This window comes from Corvus hawaiiensis, chromosome 19, assembly GCF_020740725.1.
Source record: "Corvus hawaiiensis isolate bCorHaw1 chromosome 19, bCorHaw1.pri.cur, whole genome shotgun sequence".
NCBI classification, from domain to species: domain Eukaryota; kingdom Metazoa; phylum Chordata; class Aves; order Passeriformes; family Corvidae; genus Corvus; species Corvus hawaiiensis.
The window spans coordinates 4,816,876-4,840,700 of record NC_063231.1 but is presented as its reverse complement, the minus strand read 5'-3'; the positions used below and the strand labels follow the sequence as shown (position 1 = coordinate 4,840,700).

The following is a 23,825-nucleotide window of genomic DNA, read 5'->3' as shown; positions in this document are numbered from 1 at the left end:
ATTTTGCTCCCAGTCCTCAGGTTTCAAGTGTGACTGCAGTGAGGAGCTCTGAAAGTTACCTTGCTCCATTCATAACTAATTCTGTTGCCATTACAGATCACAGGAGTCATTTAAGAGCCATCAAGCAATTTTTTATGTTGTTTTGCAGGTATCGTGTGTTTCCTATCTGACTGTACAAGATATTCTTTTCCAAGGCGTAAGTTATAAAGGCACACAGGCAGGAAAGGGTTGGCTGGATTCATGTGCCCCTCCTGGCAGAATGACAAGGGAAAGGCATAGTTGTGCAGAGAAACTACACAATTATTAGTCTGCACCATAGTGCTTCCCAGCTCTGGTCCTAGAAATTTCTCTGGTGTATCCTTAGTACTTCACAAAACTGAGCCTCATTTCCAGTTAGTTTTGTCAGCATATAGAATGGGAGAGTAAGGGAACAAAATCATCTGCAAATGGAATTGAGTCAAGCTTTTATTATGAAACAATACATGAACTATTCATCAGGCAGTAAGACATAGTGTTACATAAATGTTATGTCTTCATGCAATATTGCTAATTAACCTAGAAAACTGTAATTAAGGATTCCTCCAAAGCACAGAAATCTGGCCTTCTCTTCATGTTGGTATTCTGGAATTTTCTGTTGACCTCTCCCTCCAAGTTCCTTTTGCTTCAGACAGTCTAAAGCTGTGCTGTTAAAAGGATACTCTAGGACTAATCAGTTGCCCATACCCAGAAACTGTGGAAACCCTCAGTTCAGTTATTCATGCATGCAATCATTACTGGTAGAAAATACATGGTGGTCTATAATATATCAAGCCACCTAGAGTTGGAAGTTCTGCTGTATCATGAGGATTGCACTGTACTGCAAAGAGGTTCTGCTCTACAATGAGCATGTAGCCAATGCAGGAGTAATCTTGTCCTCCTTAAAATAATCGTGTATAAATCCATGTACCCATGTGGAGATCTGCAGAAAAAAACCCAAAATATCAAAATCCATGCTGACATTGGCCACACTAATAATATCTTAAGGGCTTCAAATCATTTAAGCAATGGCTTAAATTCTTCACAGTGGCCTGGGAGCAGCTATTGGGAAGAATTCCTGTAGCTAAGTGAGCCAGCTCTCAACTGTGTCTCAGCTGGAAGATTTTTTTGAAAATTGCCAACTCACCATGTAAGGCTGAGGTTTGGGAATTTTATGTTTTTGTTTTTAAATGAGTTTCAGACCTTTGGCTTATTGTAGATTAACAGAGCCCCACTGAAGTCTACCACAATGTCTCAATTTTCAAAGGTATTCAGAGATGTACAAATAGATAAAAGAATTTTAAGCAGATAAACTTTCTATCTTTTGAAACAGATCAGCCCTGATGGATACCATCTCTGTATTCTGCTGCTTAAAAGCTTTTGAAAATATGGAGCTAAATCTGCAACTTTTGTATTAAAAAAGTTAACTGGGAGTGATATAGCTTTGCTATTATGGTGATGAGTCAAACTTAGTTGACAAATTTCATGTCTATTTAAAAAACCTCCTTGCAGGTCAGACTGCCTCCTGAATATCTCCAGGATGACAACTGAGTTTAATCTTGCCCTAGTCCCACTGGGAGCTAAGTGAACAAGTACAAGACTTAAACAGAAGAGTTGGGAAAAGAGCACAATCAGACAGGAAAGAAACAGGAGCAATCTGAAGCCATATTAATAAGAATCTTGCGCAGTCACCAGCTTACACCCACATAGCAGAGAAATGCATAACCACGGTTTCATTAACATGAACAGAACAGAGTGACAGAGTTGATGCCTGGGACACTTCTGTTCCCTACCCCTGCTCAGCTGCCCAACCTTTCAGCACAAGGTGCTTCCCCCAGCCTTGATTATTCCCTTCTCTCCCAGTATGTGGCTCTGCTTTTTATTATGGAGAAAATAATATGCACTGTAGAAGAAATATATATATACCAGTTGCAGGGTAGGCAAACCCATTAGATTGGATGCACTAGATCCCTGTTGCAGTGTGGGAGACAATGAGGATTCAACCAGTGTTCAAGGAATTGTTCTTCTGATCTCTGCTCCAAGCGCTGGAGGTAAAGCATATACTCCTATTTAAAGAAAAGAAAAAGTAATTTAATTGTGTGTCACTCAATTCTAATGTCAGGCCAGGGGGCCAGGATAACTTTACAGCTGATAAAAGAGCCATGAATTTATCCCTTAAAACAGTCAAATATAGTGAAATGGTGTTGCTAGTCAGCTTGCCCCAGCCTGGCAATATTTAATGAATGACATAATCTCTAGATTAGTAAAGGTGTTGAGCAAGAATTATACAACAATATTCATAAATTAGGAATTCTGGATACACATTTCTTATTTTCATTCAACACAGAAGTCTCTGTTGGGCCTGGGGGTACAAAGGATTCTCACAAATAGGTCTGTTATAGCCCCTTTTGAAAATTGGTTCCTGCTGCTTAAAGAATATTAACCCCTTGCAGGATCATGTGGTAGGACTCTGAAGGGTTCTAGTAGGTAGCACACATCAGTGCTGACTGGTGATAAATAAAATAATGTGAATTTTAGAGAGAGAGGTTTTGGTCTCAGCAACAAATTAACAAAGTAAAGTGGGCTGTGTAACAAAAACTTGACCTCCATCAGGGACAAAATTTACTTTTAAAAAGTCCCAGTCCCAGTCGGCTCATAAGCTTTGTGAACACCAGATACATTTATTCAAAATAATGCCCCATTGCTTTGCACAGTGGGCACTGTTGGAATGGAAGCTGTAGCCTAAACCCTTTGCACTGGCCAAATATTCCTGCAGTCACCCAGCTCCCTGCTCTTTGTGCCGACCAGAGGGTGGGGACACTGGGTGCCAGCAGGCAGCATCAGGATCCTGCCTTTCCTGGGCTTTCTCTCCTCACAGAGAGACTTGGCTCAAATCTCTGGGGAGAGACTGCATCAGGAACTGGCGAGGAACAGAACTGTGTGACTGAGAAGATGCCATATCATCAAAAGCAATTTGATCAATCAAAAGCAAATGATCAATCAAAAGCAATTTGATCAATCAAAAGCAAATGATCTCAGTCAAAGATTAAAACATGCTGATAACATAAATTACATTTTGTTAATAATCAAAGGGTGCTGATCTTGCTGTCTGTAACTGAACAGGTTTTTGATGCAAACAGCACTGTGGAAGTCAAAGAGTGTCACAAAGAATTGCAAATTACATTCCCCAGCTCAGCATGATTTGGCCCAGTACAAACAGCTTTTGCTTAAAATAGATGAACAGAGGTGGGTTCATCTCAGCATTCATTTCATTTTGCTACAAAGCATCCATACAAAATCAGTTTTTCTCCTTGAGTCCATGTGCACAAGCTGTGCTCAGGGATGCAGCAGCCATGCACCTTCATTCACATGGAAAATCTCCACTTTCCACATGGCAGCAGGCGTTGGTTTTTGTAGCAGAAGATGTTTCCTTTTCCACTGAAAACCTTGACATTTAGGGAGCAAAAAAAATAACTCCTATGTCTGGGTTTTCTTACAGAGGGTCAGCTTTGCTGTCTAGATAAAAAATAAAAGAAAATAAATAAAAGAATTGGAATTTCTGAACAAGTGTTTGCTCCTAATAGAAGTAGGATGGAAAGTGGTAAGGACAGAGCAGCAGAGTCAGAAATCCAATATTTCTTTAGCCCTGAATCCCCCCTCTCCCCACACAGAGTCATAGAATTCATAAGGATCACCAAGTCCAACTCCCTGCTCCTCCACAGGACCCCCTAAAACTAAACCATAGACTAAATGTTGCATACATGCATGTAACTTCTTGCCATGCAGGAATTACCTCAATCCAACTGTTCTGCTACTTCATTTATTCTGTATTCAATATTTGATATATTTACCTTTTAACCTTCATCGTGGTGGTATATTAAGCATAAGCACAGATGGGAGCTGTATTCCTGCTAATTTGCAAAAACTACAAGGCTCATTTAACAGCTTAGAAACCAACCCAGTCCTGAGTGTTGAGGGCAGCAGTGCAGCCTTCTGATTTTTGGCTCTCTTGTGCACTTTTCAGTGTACAAGGTTGTCAACAAGCACGGAGCAATATCCTCGTGACAGCTTTGGTTTGTTGTGGTGTCCCCTTTGACAAACAGTGTGTTCACCCAGTGTTGGGCAGGTGGATTCTTTTTGGCTGGTGTACATTACCCACTGGAAAGGGAAAACCAGGAACTGTTTCTACAATCCTGCAAGGCACATAGTGCTCTTCATGTCTTAATGGAGTCCAGAAGTGTTCAGCACCTTGCTAAACTGAGCCCCTTGTGCTCATCACATGCACAATCCCTTATGGCTCCTAGCTTCTGTGGGCTTTGCCTCTTCAGAACCATGTCATTTTAGCTCAGTTTATTTACTTTGGAAAGAAATAGGCAGTAGTTTTAAAATACCTTAAGTACCCTTGAGAAGTGCAGGATTATGTGTTAGGTCTTGTCAAAGCAAGGAAAACAGAAGGCTCTTTAATTCTTTTACTTTTGTTGTAATAGGGTTCAGAAAGAAATAAATGTAGATATTGCATGCTAACCCAAAGCTACTGCATTAAGCCAGCAACTTATTCGGTTTTTTTTTTAGTTTTTAGTAGCTCTTATAGTATCATAAAAAAGCATCCTATCTGTAGCATCCATAAGTAAGTCAATGAAAGTACATGATTTTTAAAAGCTAGTTGAGAACTACCTCAGTCTCCACACTGACACCTCCATCTCCTCTCTACCTGCAGTGCAGAATGTACTGTAAGCAGAAGACATTCCCTGTTACTTAGTTTTTCAGGAACAAGCTGATGAAATCCTCATCACTATAAATGAAAAGCCACTTTCTTCTCAATAATTTGATCAGTATTTTTAAACCATGATAAATAATCTCATTCTGCAAGTGAACATTTCCTGAGCAATACTCAGCACTTACAGAATGCTCTTAACTGTTAACTGAAAGAATTTAAAGGGGTTTTTTAATATTTCGTGGAAGAACTCAGCTGCTTTAAAGGGTGTTATTCATAACATATTGCCTGGAAGCAATAGAAATTTAATATTAAGCACAAATGCTTAGGGGGACTTGGTGTTGGGGGTTTTAGTTAATGTAATTTAATAGTAAATGTCATAAATCACCCTCATTGGCTCATCAGGGAAACCAGCTTTTCTTGGTCTGTCTTCACGACGAGTCCTCAGAATCTGTTTGGCATCTTTTTCAGACAAAATTGGTGAAGTGTCTAAAGAAAGAACAGCAGAAATTAGTTCTGAAATTATCAAAAAGTCAGTATTTTATCTATCAGTTGTGAAATGAAATGTCTCCAAACCTGATTTTTTTTTCTATATACGAAGTGTTCTCTCATTACAGCCCCTTCCCAGGGGATATTGCATTCCAAGAGATAGAAGTGGAATTTTAAACCATTTTTATACTTGTGTTTTCTCTTGTTCTACAAGTATGAAGCAAAGCCCACATATTCATGTTACTATAAAATGAGCAAATATAACAGCATCATCAAACCACTGGTATTAGTTGCTCTTCCAACTCTTCGTTCTTTTCTGTGTTGCTTTATAGGATTTTTTTCAAAGTAACGAGTTAGATACACTGCAAAGAAGGATGGCATTGAACATTTCACTTGCAGGAGCTTGGTAAAATAATATCAAAATAGTAAGCAAGTAAAACTAAACTTTTGGGATTTACAACAAATGACTACAGTGTGGTAATGTAGAGAGTTAAATATCAAATACAACAGCATGATTGTTAAAAATCAAATCATGAAAAGCCTGCAATATAAAAATAGTTGAGTGTTAAAAATTAAATATATGAAAATATATGAATAATGAATACTAAAATAGGAGGTTGACAAACTAATACTACTTATATGCTCTGCAGCTCTACACACATATGCAGGTTTGTTGATATAAACTCCTACCTGTAACAGCGGTCATCAGGACTAAAAAGGAAACAAACACAAGAAACTTCTTCATTTTGATTCTGCTTTCTCTCAGTCTGTTCCAAAATGAGCAACCCTGACCAAGGCATTCGCCTATTTGAAGGAGCTACGTCAGTCACAAATGTTTATTTATGATTTAATTTGCGTGATAGTATGATTCTGAAGACATCTGGTCTGAAGGTTTGAATTAGTCTATTATCTGCTCAGACATTTCTCAGCATAACTCTGTTCCTGGGGGAAAGAAAATAGAAGGCCTTTTTTCCACCTCAGGCTTCAGAGCTACACTGGGTATTTTAAACTTGTGAAAATAAAGCCTATCCTCTTATATTTAGCATGGCAAGCAAAGGTTCTTGGTGCCCAAGGTAAACTATTGTTTTTTAAAAGAAACAATTAAGTATTGTTAATCTCAGAGGCAGCTGCAAAGGGGCCCCTTTTTCAAAGATTGTCTCTAACTTTGCTCCAGCAGAGAAGTACTTACTAATGGGGTTTAACTCTAGCAAAGCCAAATTATGACTGCTGAGAAACACAGCAGAGTTTTCTATCAAATTAATAGAACCACACAAATGAAAACCCACATAATTCTTCTCCTTTCAGGACAAGTTAGTAGGAAACAGGATTATAAATGGCCTTACTAGTAAGCATAGGTTAAGTAAGGATGTAGGTTAGCAGATGCCACTGCAAACAGGTAGTTTTGGCCTTGAGAAATGTGACTGTCCAGAGCTCTTCTGGGCAGTGCCAGGCTGGACACGTGGTACCAGTATCATCAATTTGTAGGGTATGAAATGTGTCCCGTCAACTATAACATATTAAATAGGTGGTCAGAGTTCATCGTTGGCTCTTACATGAGGGAAGTGAGGAATTTCCTTGGAAACCTGAGTGTTGCCCAGCTGTGGAGTATGAGCATTTTTCAGTGGTTTTTTGAGATACCAGACCCTAGAATCCAATCAATTTTGTATATGCTGTATAGATTTACATCATTGCTCACAATACTGTTTTGAAAGTGCAAAAACCTGTAGGTTCTAATGGCAGCCACTATTTTTAGAACTGCTCTAGGGGAAACAGTTGAACATGTAACAACAGAATGAAATTATGAGGGGAAAGCATTTATGGTTGGGCAATAAAGCACAACCATGGGGAGGACAAATAGAGGCACAAAGGCACAACTCAGGGAGGACCTAAGCGCTCTCTACAACCACATGAAATGTTATGGGGAGGTGGGGATCGGGCTCTTCTGCTGTGCCTCCAGAGGACCAGGGGAAATGGTCTTAAGCTGAGACAGGGGCGATTCAAATTAAAGATTTTCCCTGGTGGTGTGGTCAGGCTTTAGAAAGGGCTGCCCAGAGAGGTGGTGGAAGTCACCACTCCAGGAGCTGTTCAAGAGGCGTCTGGACCTGGTGCTGGGTCATGCGGTTCAGTGGTTACAGTGGCAGTGCCTGGTGCACGATCGGACTGGGTGATCTTAAAGGCCTCTTCCAACTTTGATGACTCCATGATTCTAGGACAGAACAAAATTATGGGGAAAAGCATTTATGGTTGGGCAATAAAGGCACAAACACAGCGGTCACTCGGCACTCAGCCAGCGCGGCCTTCGCCTCGGGTCCGGGCCCGGCGGAGGCGGAGCGGAGCAGCTCCGCCACGCACTGTCGCGGCTGCTGAGCGCCGCTGGCGACATCCCCGCTGTCGCGACAGACGGGGGGCGAGGGGCGGGCGGCGCCCGTCTCTTGGCAACGGCCCTGGGTCGCTTCCGCTTCCGCCGGCCCGCGCATCCTGCGGCGCCGCTCCGAGCCCGCCGTGTGCTCCGGCACCGACGGCAGTTCCCGGGCGGGCCAAGGGCCGGAGCTCGGTGTCCGGCCCGCCCCGTGTGCCCCGCGAAGGGGCCCGGGGCAGCGGCGAGGGGCAGCCGGGGCCGTGCGGCCGCGCCCTCCCGGCGCCGGGGGCAGGGGGCGGGAGGAGCCCGGGGGCGGCCGGTGCTGCGCAAGGCCCGGGCGGGCGGCGGAGGAGCCCTGGCTGGAACGCTGCCGTCGGCCCGATGTGGCGCAGGTCGGTGCCAAGCCCGGAGGAGGGATTAGAAGATGGTTCATGAAGCTGCGCGTTGGCGCCCTGAGCGAAGGGGCCGTTCCGGGGCTCGCCCCGCTGCCTGCCCGAGAGGTGCGAGGGGTTAAGCCGGGGAGGCGCGGGGATGGAGGGCTCGGGCGATGCCTCCCGAGCCGTGGCCGACTGGCGCCTGGCCGTGTGGACCCTGTGCTCCGTGCTCCTGCCCGTGCTCATCACGGCGTGGTGCAGCTTCCAGCGGTCCCGGCGGCAGCTGCTGATACGGGACATCTTCCGCAAGAGCAAACACGACTGGCACTACACGGACCTCTTCGGGCAGCCCTCGTACTGCTGCGTGTGCGCCCAGCACATCCTCCGCGGCGCCTTCTGCGGCTGCTGCGGGCTGCGCGTCAGCGAGCGCTGCCTCAAGAAGGCGGACCAGCGCTTCCTCTGCAAGGAGATCATGATGAGGGGCACCGGGGGAGGCCCCAGCTCCATGCCACACCACTGGATCAGGGGCAATGTCCCTCTCTGCAGCTGCTGCATGGTCTGCAAACAACAGTGTGGCACACAGCCCAAGCTCTGCGACTACAGGTACTGCAGGGGCGTCTGACTGCATACGAGAACGTACAGAGCTGTCTCAGTGTTGTGTTTTCCACAGGGTTGTTGGGAGACCACGCCCCAAAGGAGATACTGCAGTAGTCAGATAATACTGTTAAAAAAACATAACTTCAAAGAACCTAAAATGGATGCTTGTGAGTCATAGATTAGGAGTGATTGCATCTCACGTCCACTCGTTCTCTTAATTGCATTACTCCAGCATGATGTGCAGGCTGCTATATAATTACATGCAATAGATTCTCAGTGTCCAAGGGAGTTTGTATTTTAGGGGATGACATTAAGAAGCTTCTAATACATTTGTCAGTTGTACAGTGGATAGCCTGAGCAATTTGACTGGCACAGCTCACAGTTCAGAGAACCAAAGTGTGCATCTCAAAATTGGCATCTACTCAGTGTAAATAGAACAAACAATGTGCTGTAGAGGTTTCAAGTTAATTTTTAAGAATGCTCAAAAAAGCTAAAGAGAAGTTTTATAAGCTACTGCGGTATATTGTTAAAGTTTGTGATAAGAGTGTTCTGAAAATACGAGGAACTATTAAATAGACTTGCACTGTCAATAGTAAAGCTACTTGCAAAGTTGCGGTGCCAAAATGCAGTAATAGGTGCCCCTGTGTGTTACTTCAGCTTACTCAAAGGATGTCTTTTCAGCCTATATTCTGCCAGCTTTTGCTTTGCTTCTATGTGATACTGTCAAACTGCTTGGTAAGTAAGCAGAATTACAGAGTAAAAGAGCACATTAACAGAAACAAAACCTTGAGAGTGTGTAGGAGAGGAGGGAAGGGCAGGAATTTGAAGGCAAAGGGGAAAGGAAAGAAGAAGAGGAAAGGAGAGTCACGGTATAGGGCAAGTGTCATTGCTACTCTAGTTGTGTGTTGGATTAGTCAGGAGGACTACAAAAATAGCTTTCCCAGCTGCTTAAATCAAGGCTTTGGATGGAGCAAATGAGGATTAACATTCTGCAGAGGCTGGAAGTGGATATTGCAGTATTTCCTCTTGTTCTAGGCTGTTTTCCAGGACAGCTTTTACAATAGGTCATAAATCAAAGCAGTTTTGCATAACTAAATCAAATCAGCCTTGTACAGTTCTGTGTAACTTTTAGGTTTCAGGTTTAAAGGGGTATTATCAATATTAAGGACTGTATTAATTCATTACTAGTAACACTTTATTGAATTGAGTTCCAGTGTTTTATCTGTGCTCTTTAAGGATGGGCAGGAGTTCAGGTTCTTTTATAGGCTTTCCGTGAAACTGTTAATATTGCAAACAGGAGCATATTTATAGCACCTATTTTCTTTTCATTAAAAAGAACCGAATTAATTCAAAACTGTTGGATTTTTTTCCCAGCAGAATTCAAATGCTTTCCTAGACCTGCAAGCATATGACCAATTTATGTAATTTTCTATGGTATCCAGGGAATGCATGGTTTTCCCTGTAATGTGTTTAAAATATTACTTATAATGGTGCATGTATGTCACTGTTGTACGGGGGACGGCGAGAATAACAACATAAGTTCAAGTCCAGGAAGAAATGGAATTATTTAATAAATTACAAACTCGTTTGTATAACTTGGTTCGCTTGAATGGCATGAGGCCATTGGTCCTTTGACCATCCACCTCTCAGAATGATTGGTTAAGACCCTACAACACCCATTTCAAAATATTTTCTCCAGTGTACCATAACAACACTGCATAACAAGCTTGCACCTGTGAGATTAAGTCTTGGTTTACAAAACCCTCAAACTGCTTTCAGCTAGCCTGCGTGAGAAAGGCAGTACTTTCACAGGATGCTGGCAGAAAGCTGGAGAATTTCTCTGCTTTAAACTTTCCAGCATCCACAGATGTAAACATAAGTATTTTGACAAAAGTCTAAAATAAATGAGCAAAGTCAGTGTGCCTGTTTGAAGATTGTTTTCATGTTTTTTGGTCTTTTTTCCAGGTGTGTGTGGTGTCAATACACTGTGCATGATGAATGCATGGTGGATTGTTTGAGGACTGAGGACTGTACATTTGGAGAATTCAAAGACTTAATTATTCCACCCTACTATTTGTCTATAATCAACCAGATGCGTAAAGAGAAAAGAACCAGTTATGAAAAGGTAATGGCCTGCTGCTTCTTGGGTTTAGAATATCCCAAAAAGACAACCAAATAAACCCACAGACAGACCTTGAAATTTGAATTCAATACATTGTCACATTAGCAACTGTCAGGTAAATGTAGCAACTGTCAGGTAAATGACAGTTTAAGATCTGTTATGTACTTGCCGTGTTAATTCAGAGGTGTTTGTCATTTTACTAACATGGTTGTTGAAGCATAAGCAGACATGGATTTTTTATTCCAAAATAATGAGATCTGTCTACCTTGCTTGAATGTTTTGTGATTTTTCTACTACTGTGTTCATAACATTGTAGTACTTGTCGTCCAAGGCACTGCAGAATCTTCAGCCTTGGTGTGTCAGAAGTATTTGTTTGTGTTTTGGCTACTTCAGACTAACTGGAGACTTCCTAATTTCAGCACTTGCAGGGGATGGGGTCTGGAGCAAGGCTGTAAACATTTTCAGATGTGCAGTGTTTGTGTGACTGACTGTTTTTTACCTTTTGCAGGTGGTCCCTTACTGCAGGAAACACTGGATGCCAGTAATTGTGCTGGCTAATACTCGCAGTGGAAACAACATGGGTGAAACTTTACTAGGAGAATTTAAAATGCTGCTGAACCCCGTTCAGGTATTTACAGTGTAAAGCCACTGTAATAAAATCAAGGTTTGGATCAGAATAGACATCACTTTGCTTACACAATGGCAATAGGATCTTGTGGAAGATCAGTAAAGGAAACAAATTCATGCAGTTTGTTCTTTTAGAAAGGCACAGCTTCACAGAGAGAACCAAAAAGTGCAGAGGCTTCTCCCAGCCCCAGGTTTGTTAGGATTCTAATACCAGTCCATTTTTTTTGCTTACAGTAATACATGCAGTAATTCAGTTAATGAGAAGTCTCTGACTTTTGAAACAGTGTACACTTTTTGGAAAATGAACCATTTAAATCTTTCTAGGAAACCTATATTTGTTTAAATCCTCACTTTATTTGTGGAAATGTCAGCCTTGACAGTTTCACCCTGTGTAGTTGCTTTGCCCTTAAAATCCACTGGGATGTCTCAGGATGTTGACGTAAGGCAGGCAGTTGTTCCTTGGATTTCCTGGCTTCACCTTAATACTTTTCCTTTGAAGTTCAAAACCCAGCTATAAAATACAGCCTAAGAAAAATCACTGTGTTTAAATGCATCCCAATAAGGCTTTAAAGAATAAACCTCTTTGTGTGCCGAGTATTTTAAAATTACTTTTATCTGAAGTCTTTCATCTTTACAGAATTCATCATCATGCTTCTAGATACAGACTTTTCCAAGGGCTCTGTCAACTCGGTTTATCAACGCCATTTAATCCTAGGAAGGCAGCTGGAGCTCTGTTGTGAATTTGGGAAATAAATCCTGCTTATAAAAGTCAAGACAGCTCATTTACTAATGTGATACTGCAAATGGAGAATCTTTGTTTTGTGTTAATTTCTTGAAGTTTTTTATCTGTGAGGCAAATGCTGAGTCATGTTCTGTGAACTTACAGAATTCCTTATTTTCCTTTTTTCTAGGTTTTTGATCTCAGCAAAATTGCACCTGCTAAAGCACTCCAGCTCTGCACTTTGCTGCCTTGCAACGCTGTCAGGGTTCTGGTCTGTGGTGGGGATGGCACAGTGGGCTGGGTCCTGGATGCAATTGATGAAATGAAGATAAAGGTATTGTGTTTTAAATTAAAAGGTGAAATGAGTTTTGAAGCTGCTGAAGTTCTACCCTTCAGCTCTTACCTGCATTTATTGCCTTCATCTTCCTGAATAGGCTTATAAAGAAATATTTGCGTAATTGCTTATTCATATTGGGGAGGGGTGTGGTAAGTGCATGTTACGACTCCTTGTAGTTCAGGAAAAATACGAACACTTTAGATTTTAAATTATATTGATAATAGTTCTTCTCTGCAAAACAAGAAGAGAACAAGCTGCAGGATATTTTCTGCATTGTTATTTCCTCTTTGAACAGGTTTATTTTGTCATAACTGGCATTGCTAATATTGGCTAATGTGCTCTGACTGCTCACTTCTCCCAGCACTCTCAATCTTTTATAATAACCTCATAATTTTGCCAGCTATACTGATTATGTTGCCAGTGCATGAATGAGTGCAGTCATTTGCTTCTGCTCTTTGTCGTATGTTCTGAAGAGTCTGTCTGTCTGCAGCCTTGCCTATTAACTGCAAGTAGAGGAGAAAAAAATAAGCTGTGTTTACTATTGATTTGAAATGGAAGATACTCTCGTTTATAGGGTGCTACTAAGAACTCCTGAGAAAATTAGGAATGGAGAATAATTACAAGGCTTTAGTGCTTTACCTAATAAACTTTTTCTCTAGTGCTGAAAGGAAGAAAGTTTTATGTCAAAGGTGTTTGGTTTTTTTACTGCAGCTTTCTTGTTAATACATAAAGTGTTGTAGCTGAAGGCCATTATTACAACTTCATGCATGGTCAAACAGCCTCTTTGAGAATTATTGTGTGCTGATAAAGTAGAAATAAAGTAACTATACAGGTTAATGAACATGACTATATGGTTATGTGGTCTTGGGCACTTGATATATTGTCCATCAGAGCCAATATAGTTGATGAAATCTAGGTTTTTCTTTGTTCTGTTCAAATTGAGTCATTTGCATTAGGTAAAATACCGTAGAGATTATCAGCGAAACCTTTTTCTTATCAGCAGTAGGTTATTTGCTCCCTTCCTTTATCTTGACTCTCAAATACAGGTTACCTGGCTGATAACCCTTCTGGAAAAAATAGTAACCAAAGTGCCAATTTACTGGAAGTGCTTTTCATAGCTGAATTTCAAAGGCCATAGTACAGCTGAAATAATTGTTCACCCTTCTGTGGTGAGGAGAGCCAAGCCCTTTGCTAAGCTGGCTGTTCTGAACATGTGCTGTCACTCTGTGTTCTGCAGAGCTGATTATCACCTGCTCCATCTGTGGGTGACAGTCTGAAACCGAGACACTGACTTTGCTCCTTTGAGTATCTGTATTTCTCTATGTGGTTGAACGCTCTTGTACTCTGTGCATCTGTTGTTTCGACCTAACCTCACCTCAGTCTTGTAGGTTCATTTCGTGTCTTGTTTCAGTTCGCAGCCTTGTGTGTTACATCTTTCAGTGTTCATGTCACTTCCCAGATCCCAAGCATCATTCCTTGGAAGGAACACTCTGTTCAGTGTTCATAATGCGTTGTTCCCATATTGTGTTTGTATTCTCTTTCCTTTTCACAATGGTTTAACATTTCCTTCCTTTACATTATGCCTGGGTAAGTAGCTCAATGTGCCACCTGCTCTGCCAGCCCCAGAGCTCTGCTCTGTGTATAACAGGCTGCTGGGAAGGTGAATTTATCTAATCTGAACATCTGGGGATGAAAGGGAGACAATGAGTGCTGAAGCAGGAGCTAATATGCAGTGGTTTTGTATCCTAGGGGCAAGAACGATATATTCCACAAGTTGCAATTTTACCTCTGGGAACAGGGAATGACCTGTCTAATACACTGGGCTGGGGTGCAGGTTATGCTGGAGAAGTCCCTATAGAGCAGATCTTACGAAATGTCATGGAGGCAGATGGAGTCAAACTAGACAGGTAAGGAACAGTGAAAAGATAAAATGTATAGAACCAAATGCTGCTGTAGCTGTACTGATAGTCCATTGCAGCAGTTTTTTTACATAAACACAAGTATTGCCAGAAGGAACTACAACATAACTGAGGTCTGAATTTAGTCTTTCAGTTGTTCTACAGGGCTTAACTCTTCCATAATATACCTAAATTTGAATATTTTGCCTTAATTCCAGTATAGATATGAGATTCCTAACTACAGCTTTGATACTGAGGACTGTCTGTCACAAGTCTATGTACCAACTGTTGTTTTTCAGATGGAAGGTTCAAGTAACAAACAAAGGATACTACAACTTAAGGAAACCAAAGGTATGGTTTGCAAGTATAAATATGAATTCTATTGAGTACCTGTATATTTATAATTTTTTTTGTTGTTATCAGCGTCCCATTAAACACTCTGAATTTTAAACCCTAATAATGATATTTAATAAGGCATAACTGGAAGTTCTGTCTTACAGGTATTCACAATGAACAACTACTTCTCTATAGGACCTGATGCTCTCATGGCTTTAAATTTCCATGCCCATCGTGAGAAAACTCCCTCTCTGTTTTCCAGCAGAATTATCAATAAGGTGTGTTTGGTAAAGTGACATTTCCTCCTTGGAGTTTTTGATTTGACTTCAGGCTATTTTTAGGTTCACATTCCTTTACCACTACTTCCTTTCATGCCATTTTTAAGAGTTTGAGTTCATTTTTCTTAGGAAGGGGATTCCATGGGTAGAACATGTTTGCAGCCCACTTGACAAGTGTTTTGCCTTGCCTCTGCTTGCTTACAGAATTTGCTGTTTGCTCAGTTTTTGCTCAGAATTTCTCATTTGCTTTGAAACTTCATGGGTTAAGGCCATTGCTTATTTCCTTTTCAAGTGGAAATCTAGTTTCTTATGCAAGTTGTAGCTCATGTCCTGCGGAAGGTTTAGTTTAAGGATGTGCAAATATATCATGTATGAGTTTTTGATAAGGTTTGCACAGCCATAACTGTACATAAATATTTCAAATAGTCTTCCTATGTATTGTCTTTTTCTAACAATGTTTTCTTTTCTTCTTGTTTTGTTTGGGTTTTTTTGGTAGGCTGTTTATTTTTTTTATGGAACCAAAGACTGCTTAGTACAAGAATGTAAAGATCTTAACAAAAAGGTTGAGGTAAGTTTTTTAACTTGTTTATTCTCTGGGGAGACAGTGGAGTGCAAAAACTTACCTTGTGAAAGAAAAGGAGAGAAGCTTTGCATTTCCACTATTTGCACTTAATGATATTTGTGTAAGGGTGGCTCTGGCCTTGGAGTTTTTTTGTGTTCCTTTTGCTGTCTGCAGCTTACTTCATGGAATTCATGTCTTTGGGCTTACTGAAAATTCCTAATTTTTTTTCTGACCTTGACTCAGTTCTGTGAGTGCAAGCACTGATAATTCAGCTGTCATTTGCTGTAGCACCAGAGGTTTACATAAGTGAGAGTTCCTTTTTTCATTTCTCTACTAACAGAAATTTACTACTGCTCAGGCTATCTTGTGAAATCAGAAGGAATTTTTTAAAAAATATGGAATGGAAACACATTCTCTTTGTACAGGGCCAATTTTTCTGTAAGTGGAAGCCTATTGAATGCATAAAATGAATAATAAGTTCTATTGAAGTACAGAATTTGATCCACAGTAATTAACTTCTGCTTGTCTTTTAAAGCTAGAGTTGGATGGTGAGAGGATTGAGTTGCCCAATTTGGAAGGCATCATTGTGCTGAATATTGGATACTGGGGAGGTGGCTGCAGGCTCTGGGAAGGAATGGGGGATGAACCTTACCCCTTGGCGAGGTACAGAGGGCATTTTTTGCTTTCTTCTTTCCCTCCAGTAGGCTGTGCTTATGTAGCCAGGCTTATCTGCAGGTCAGAGGGGTTCCTTGGGACAGTAGGCTATCTCACATTTGTTTATTTTCCTTGAATTAGAGACTTGGAGTAAAGGCATCCTACACATCAGGGGGGTTTTTAAGACTTTCTCAAAAGGTCTGGCATGACAGACAGCAGTAGCATTGGAGAGGCTATTAACAATAAAGGGAGACTTCAAAAAGTAGAAGATAGATCCATTTCAGAATCTAAAATACCACATCTCATTAGAGATTAAAATGGAACGTAAAAACAAAACATGTCAAAAATTTTAACTCCAATGTTGGGAGCAACACCGAAGAGAAAAATAGTTGGGAACATTTATTATTCCCTCTTGTGACTTCATTCTTCAGAAGCCATATATATAAATATATTCATAGTTCTGTTCCAAGGCTTACAAATCCTGAATTTCTAAAAAATACTTGGGCAAGGTCCTTTACCCAAATCTAAAAAATTAAGGCATTAAAAGATTTTCCTTTGGATGAATATCTGTGTGAAAAGACAGAAAATTGTACAAGTTCATGGAAGAGAAATCCGCTGTGGGCCTTAAATGTGCACAATGAGCCTTGTAAAGTCATACATCCATCATTTCCAGAAGCCAGCTAGGGTATGCTGGCTGGTGTATGTTCCACAGTTGTGGGGTTTGATGGCTTTCTTTGCTGTTCAGTGTGATTTGTCCTCCAGCACAAATATATAAACATATTGATAGAACAACACTGGTCTTTTCTCTGGGAATAGCAATAAAAGGACTATAATACTTGGGCAGATATGCTGGAGCTCATCAGCATCACTGAAAAGAGTCTCATTTTTTTATTTCATAGACATGATGATGGACTTCTAGAAGTTGTTGGTGTTCATGGTTCTTTCCACTGTGCCCAGATCCAGGTGAAACTGGCAAATCCTGTTCGCCTGGGGCAGGCACATACAGTGAGGGTAAGTGCTACTTAGGAACCTGTTCTAAATTTATTTTAATACACAATACCAAATCTCAAGCACTCAACTGCTTGAATCAGATCTTAAGTTGCAGTTTGCAGTTGAGCTGGATGTTTCTCTTACTTAGTAAAAATTATATATGTCATAATACACAGATGCCTGTTGCTGTGGTTGGTGGCCTATGAGTGCCACTCACAGTTTCTCCCTGGCCAGGCTGCAAATGTGTATTGCAGTTGCAAAAGGTGATTTCAGAGCCCCTGTGAACTGCTGTGATTGTGTTGTGTTTGGTACCAGCTGATCCTGAAGAGCTCCAAGATGCCGATGCAGGTGGACGGGGAGCCCTGGGCGCAGGGGCCCTGCACTGTCACCATCACTCACAAGACCTACACACTGATGTTGTACCACTCGGGGGAGCAGACGGATGATGATGCCTCCAGCCTGTCAGAGTAACACCAAGGGAGGGAGCAGGTGGATAAAGAAGAGCTGGAGATTTTGTGGGATTTCACATGCAGCAGCGAGGAACTTCAGCTTGTTAAAACACCGATGTCTGATCTAGATTAAGGTTTATGCACTAAGGTTCATACTTGTGAATGAACTAGAGCTGAGGAAAAAGCCATGCTTTTGCACTCATGGAAACTTTCACAGCTGAATTACCACAACTGGTTTGCTTTTAGGTTGGTGGGGATGCCCTCCAGGCTTTCCAGCTGGAGTGCGTTCCTGTAATGGCTGAAAAGGGACAGATGCTGCAGCCCTTCCTTGCTGTGGAATCAGATCTTGTGCACATACACAGTACAATGTTTCAGAGAGATGTTTCATACTCTTGGAAAGGGGAGCAGCTGGGAGTTTGACCTGCTTCCACCTGCCCTCTTCCCCAGAACAGTTCCAGAACAGAAAACCATACCAAGCAGAATATGGGTTGATGTTCTGTCAGCAGCCTGCTCCTGGCTGCCATCTCTGTTTGCTAGCAAGAGCAGTAACTCTGTGCGCCCCTTTGTGCGGTGTGTTTCTGATAAGCTTCACTGGGAGAGTGGAGGATCTGGGAGCTCTGGGGAAGGTGCTCAGCAAGAAAATTGCTCTTGGACCAAAGGTTTCTGGAAATGTTCTTTAGGAGATGATCTTTTTCAGTGGCTTTGTAAGCCGGAGAGTACCCTGAGGTCTTGAGTTCCCAACATACAACTCAAAATAATTGTACCATGACTTGCACTGAATGATCCTGTGACTTGACTTTGCTTCAGTTCAGTCAGAAACTAATTCTAGTTTTTGTAAATAGCAGCATCACAGTTCTTAGGGAGGCTTTTTGGAGGAAAACTTGTACAAAGGAGCATCTTTTTTAGGTGTTATGGGGAAAGGGTTTTAAAGAAATAATAATGATTGGCAGATGCGGGGTATTTTTAAAAGACTTGTTAAAGATCTTGGCTCATAATTACCTGAGAATGATCAGTAGTAAGTGTCAGTCTGTTAACTTTCAATTTTAAATGTGGAGGTTGAGAGCTAAGTTTGCAGAGGTGGTATTCGTGTGTGTAATTTGATTGTGGAAAAAAAGCATGGAAGCATTTGTTTCTGACTGCCTCTTAGGGGGTCAAAGATACCTTGTTGGTACCCTCATCTCCCTTATGAATATAAAGTGGGGAAGAAGATTAGTGGTTGATCCTGGTAATAAAGGTTCAGAACACTTATAGCGGTACACTAGGACTGTCAGCTTGGCATATCTGAAGCTTCTCAGGTTAAAAGCTTCTCAGGTGAAAACATCTTCATGGTTAACAAAAGTAAAAGATCTGATTCCTGTTCTTTTTGTTGTAAGAATTCTAAGCCTGCAGCAGGTGATAGCTGAGTTGAGATTTAAAATGTCTCACTGAGTAAATTCAGTTTAGTTACTGAAGGTGCTCTTCCAAGTAGAAAGAGAATTTATCCTGTGTAAGCCAAGATAATAAGTTGAGAGCTTTGGTCTGAACTTTGAATGTTGCTGCTTTTGTCATGATTCCCCCAGGTTTTTTTTTTTTCCCTTATGCTGACTGAAAATGAGACCACTGGGTAAAGTCAGCTGTGTTTCTAGGTTTTTTAAAATCAAACTGTTTTTCAAAAACATGTAAAATGATGTTTGCATTAACAGTGAACGATCTATTTATATTTTAAAATAATTTATTGAAACTTGGCAAAGTCAGTATTTTTAAAACCTTCAATTGTAATCCTCTTTGGAAAGCATTTTTAACTTGATGGTATTCCTTGTAGAAAGTGTATGTACTAGAACTTCAATACTACTGATTCTCAGTGAATTTACAGCAGTCTGAAAATGTGATTAGAGTGTAATGAACTGTAAAGCAGAAGTCACTTGTAAATTCCATATTCATTAGCCTTATGCACCTCATTTTAATGATTTTATTGTATGTAAATATAGATGAAAAATAATAGTAAAATATATGTATGAAGTGTTTTAAATACCCTAAATATACTATGTTAGATGGATCCATTACCTTTTTTTTTAGTTATGAGCTTCATTTGTAATAGCTTCAAAAATCTTACAAGTTAAGTTATTATTTTTTTAATAACTTGTAACCATCAGCATCCTAAAAATATTCAAGTTCTATGCTGTAGTTCTTATGTAACTGTTGTTTACAAACAAATGAGGAATCTCTGGAAAAGCAGGGTATGTGCTCTGAAAGGCAGTATTTGAAATGACACCACTGGCTACTTCAAACTATTCATAATGCAGTTCAAAGAGTTCTGTGAAGTTGAACAGATGATTATTCAAATTGGTTTATGGCCCAAGAACTTTTAACTGTTGAAAAACTTCACTCTTTTGACTCCTGAGATCTAGAAAAGAAATAATTGATGACAAGGTTGGAAGTCTCCCTGTGTTACCACAGGTGAGGGATGAATAGGCTTCTCCGCTTGTGCCCCAGTGGGGGCTGTTGTGCTCCCACTCACTGCAGTTTACCAGGACTCCAATCCAACAAGTGTGAAATCCCCTGGGAAAGGTAAATCCATCATTCCTGCTGGAGAAACAAGGTGAAAGTAGCATCTAACTGGGTGCTTGTTTGGGAAAACCCCTGATAAATGGCCTTGTTTTTGGAGGTGAAGAAGTTTGTCTCACCAATGGACTGTAAGTGATGGCAGCAAATGTGGCCATGGTGGCCATGGGGAAGCCTCTTGTGAAATTGTATGTATGGTTTAGAGAACGTTCTGTAAGGTTGGAGTGTCCATTGTGACTGTAGCTGTCATACGTGTAAGAAAAGATGTTGTAAAAAACATACATAGTTAGCCCTGGAATCAGTTGGGAAGCCTTGCTGTTTCAAACTGTTCCTTGATTTCAATGTATCCTCCTTTCTGGTGTGTTGCAAATTGGGTTAAAGCCTGTTTAGAATTACTTTGATGGTGCTGTTTCCAGTTTTAGCCCAAGTTTGGTGTCAGCAGTGGGCTCCCAAACTGTCTCGCAGCAGGAATGAACTTTGCTAGTTTGTAATAGCTGTAGCTGCCCAGTGCTGTGGTGTGCATTGTGGATGTAAACTGCTCCACACTTTTTAATTGTAGGTGCATAGAGCACCATTTCAAACAGCTACTCCATCCCAGGAGTACCTACTCCTTGTAGGTTGGAACCCTGGAAATCGCCACAGTATATTCTCTGTCTGGGAGAGGGGACTCTGCAGCTGGAGCTCCTGTCCTGCACTGAAGAATTTTCCCTTATCCTGTTAATCATTAACATTGGAAAAATAGAGAAAACGATATTTCAGAAAGTCAAATAACAAATTGTTTCTTCCGTCAGTCTTCATACATTATAGCTTTGTGTAAAATGTACAGAGTAAACAATAACACTGATTGTCAAGCACTTACAAGTGAGTTCATAAAGTTTATTTTTAAGTTGTATTGCTGCATCCAGTAGCTTAACTGAAGTTTGGTCAGATTCTGATAACTTTCTTTACTGTAGGTTCTTGGTCCTGCGACAGGCAATACAAAAAGCATAAATCTGCATGGAGAGCCTTTCTGTGGGTCAGCTCCTTGCCTGGCTCACACTGCACTTGTTTACTCACATTGAGAGGATTTGATGGGTATTTTTATGTGCACAGAACCTCCTGTCAAAGGCTTTGTCAGAAAAGTAATTTGGAATGGCTTCACACAGCTGTTCTTGGCTCAGTGACCCACCTGTTTGGCTTTTCCAGTCACCATCACCACCAGGACTCCAAAGGTCATCCAACACCCCTGGCCTGTATTGAAAGTAGAATCTTTGCTCTCGCTGCTGCTGGGGGGAACTTCCCTGTTCTCCACAGCTTCTGAGAACTGATCCTTGAAGGGTTTGGTTTCAGTCTGGCCAATTCCTTCTGGTTCTGTGTTACATTGCACTGAAGCTTTTACAGTGTGTGTTACTGTATCTCACTGGTTAAGTAAAAAAGCACTGTACCTTTAGCTGTGATCAGCACAATGGCATCAGTGTTAGAGTAGTTACTAGTTTTTACTTGGCAACAAATGCTTTTGGTAGAGCAGCACTGTAACCCAGTTAGTCTGTTGGGGAAGAGCAGGACACTTAAAAATCTGCATGTGTTCTAACTGGAAATCCTTTTAGGTCTGTATTTCATACTGACTACTAGCAGTTTTCTTCCTTTTGGAAAATAAAAAATTAGATCTTCAGTTAGAATTAAATTAGGCTGTCTACAGACTCAAAAATACTGGGATGTAACTGGTTCTGTTGAATATGAAACAATTTTAAATGCTGGTTTCTTCTGAGAAATGAGAGGTGCTTCTTGAACACAGGGATGAGGCAGCAGAGACCACTTCTTCCTGTAGTAATTAAGTATAGAGATAGAGTTTACACATTCTTTATTTCACCAATGTTCAGGCCACAGTTCTGAAGCACAACATGATCACGATTTTGTTATCTAAGAGTGCTGAATACCCAATTCAGGCTTTGGGCATCTCAGGGAGATACTTCAAGCCACATGCCTTGACTAAACGTAGTTACGTTGTGCAGACTTACCTTAGCTGAGGACCTGGCCCTTAGCTCTTCAAAAGTATGAATGTACTCAAAATTGTACCTTTTAATACTGCCCTGTGTCCTGTGCTGTGTCCCCCTACTGCTGTACGTACTTAATTCTTTGCATTAATTTGCAACTTTTTTGTAGATTTCAGCATAAAAATAATTTGCTTTTTAAGATTATGTAGGAGTTCATATTATATGTGAGTTTATTGCATTCTGTACCTTCAAGGTTTACATCCCTCAAAAGCCATTTCGTCTGCTACAAACTGCTGTAATCCTTTGAGTACCTCCAGCCATCTTCTCTTTCTAGAATTTTTGTAGTTAAAGAGAATGGATTTTTATTTTTGTAGCTTGTAACTTCAGTATGTCTAGTAGTGGTTTAATAAGTAGTGATCAGAATACTGTAAAAATGTTGCTTTTAAGAGCTGTAACTTAAAGTAGTAATAACTACTTAGATGAAAATGTCAGCATATTAACAGTTTAAAAAAAAAAAGTTATTCTTTAGCTTCACATGCTGTGATGCTGCCACCTGGGATTTGTATTGAATGTGTTTGTCTATATGTTCTAAAGTGGCACTAAACAAGGAAAATATGAGCTTAAAGTGCAAAAAATAGGTCAAAAATATAATTTTTAACATTTTAGGTGGTTTTCAACTGAGAAAGTTGACATTGGGATTCAGTATTTTTTTATTTCCCGCCGAGCAGTAAGAAAGGAGTGATCAGTGGACTCTTGGCAGATCAGCTGTTTCCTTATGGTGTAATTTGAGATCTGTATTTAGTGCCCAAACATAAGCAGACACCATCTGCACCATTCCTGCCCCTCAGAGAAAAAACCCCAGAGCAAACCCCACAGCTCGTAGCTGTACATATGTGAGATCTTATGTGCAATGAAAGAACCAGTCAACATGATCTTAAACCTCCAAAATAAATGTTTAAATCTAAATTGGCTAATTTTTCCTTGACATCAAGTGATGAAAACCAAACTGGTTTTCCTTTGGTTTTGGAAAGAAGGCAGGCTGAAATGGGAGGGTAAGGAGGTAATCCTGTAAAAGTCTTTGTTACAAAAGATGAGAAGTCTGCTTTTATTTGCTGCAGAGGCACAGTGAGTGTGATTTCGTCTCATAAAAGTTTGTGATGGTTGGTGCATTAATTACGTGGGCACGATGTGTGATTCGGGTCAGGTTCTGCCTGAGAAACTGCAGCTTCAGTGGAGCCACAGAGCTGCCCCGTTCTGTGGTTGCTCCACATTAACACAGGGAAACTGAAAACTTCAGTCGGTTGTACCATTGTGCATTGAGTGACTTACACTCCCAGAAGGCTCTATTGAGAAACATCTGCTCCATGTTCTTCATAAAAATTTGTAAATACAGATTTTTCACAGCACTGGTTCTGTTACTGTATTTCCTAATGCATCTGTTTGTTGTCTTCTTATTTGTACTGTATTTCTCTGTAGATATAAGTGTGTGGATTAAAGTATTTAAACTCAGTTTTTCCTTCTCCTCATTATGCATTAAAAAAATGTGAGTCTTCAACTCTGCAACAGCCCCGGGATGAGGATGACTGCCTCGCTCTGGGGGGGCTGCAACCAGATGAGCTTAGGTATTTTGAGAACAAAGTTGTATTTTGTTGAACTCTGTGGCCATGCTTCTGCCCGAGATTCCTGCTGCAAAATCTTGGCATCTCAAACCTCAATACATGGGAAAAATTCTGGACAGCTTGATAATGTCATTTGGAGGTAAAACACTGATAACCTGCAAAGATCTCTT

General features: G+C 40.8%; 2 protein-coding genes across 4 annotated transcripts; one reads left to right on the top strand and one right to left on the bottom strand.

Moving 5' to 3' along the window:
• Window positions 1–452: 452 nt before the first annotated feature.
• C19H17orf67 (chromosome 19 C17orf67 homolog) lies at window positions 453–7,636 on the bottom strand. The gene is made up of 4 exons (XM_048323515.1): window positions 5,909–7,636; window positions 5,118–5,218; window positions 1,942–2,081; window positions 453–958 (listed from the first exon to the last, which is right to left on the bottom strand). Exons 1-3 carry the CDS (start codon window positions 5,961–5,963, stop codon window positions 1,965–1,967), a joined length of 273 nt encoding a protein of 90 aa, XP_048179472.1. The 5' UTR covers window positions 5,964–7,636; the 3' UTR covers window positions 453–958; window positions 1,942–1,964.
• A 232-nt stretch (window positions 7,637–7,868) lies between these two features.
• DGKE (diacylglycerol kinase epsilon) lies at window positions 7,869–23,545 on the top strand. Of its 3 annotated transcripts, none has more exons than XM_048323513.1 (11): window positions 7,870–8,554; window positions 10,514–10,673; window positions 11,179–11,298; window positions 12,209–12,352; window positions 14,105–14,262; window positions 14,472–14,604; window positions 14,754–14,867; window positions 15,364–15,435; window positions 15,965–16,092; window positions 16,983–17,094; window positions 17,389–23,545. In XM_048323513.1, exons 1-11 carry the CDS (start codon window positions 8,109–8,111, stop codon window positions 17,542–17,544), a joined length of 1,743 nt encoding a protein of 580 aa, XP_048179470.1. In that variant the 5' UTR covers window positions 7,870–8,108; the 3' UTR covers window positions 17,545–23,545. The 3 variants fall into 3 exon arrangements, 2 of the variants coding, with proteins under 2 accessions (XP_048179470.1, XP_048179471.1); XM_048323514.1 differs by having other exon boundaries at window positions 7,872–8,554; window positions 14,553–14,604; XR_007207521.1 differs by lacking the exon at window positions 17,389–23,545 and having other exon boundaries at window positions 7,869–8,554; window positions 15,969–16,092; window positions 16,983–17,068.
• Window positions 23,546–23,825: the final 280 nt, after the last annotated feature.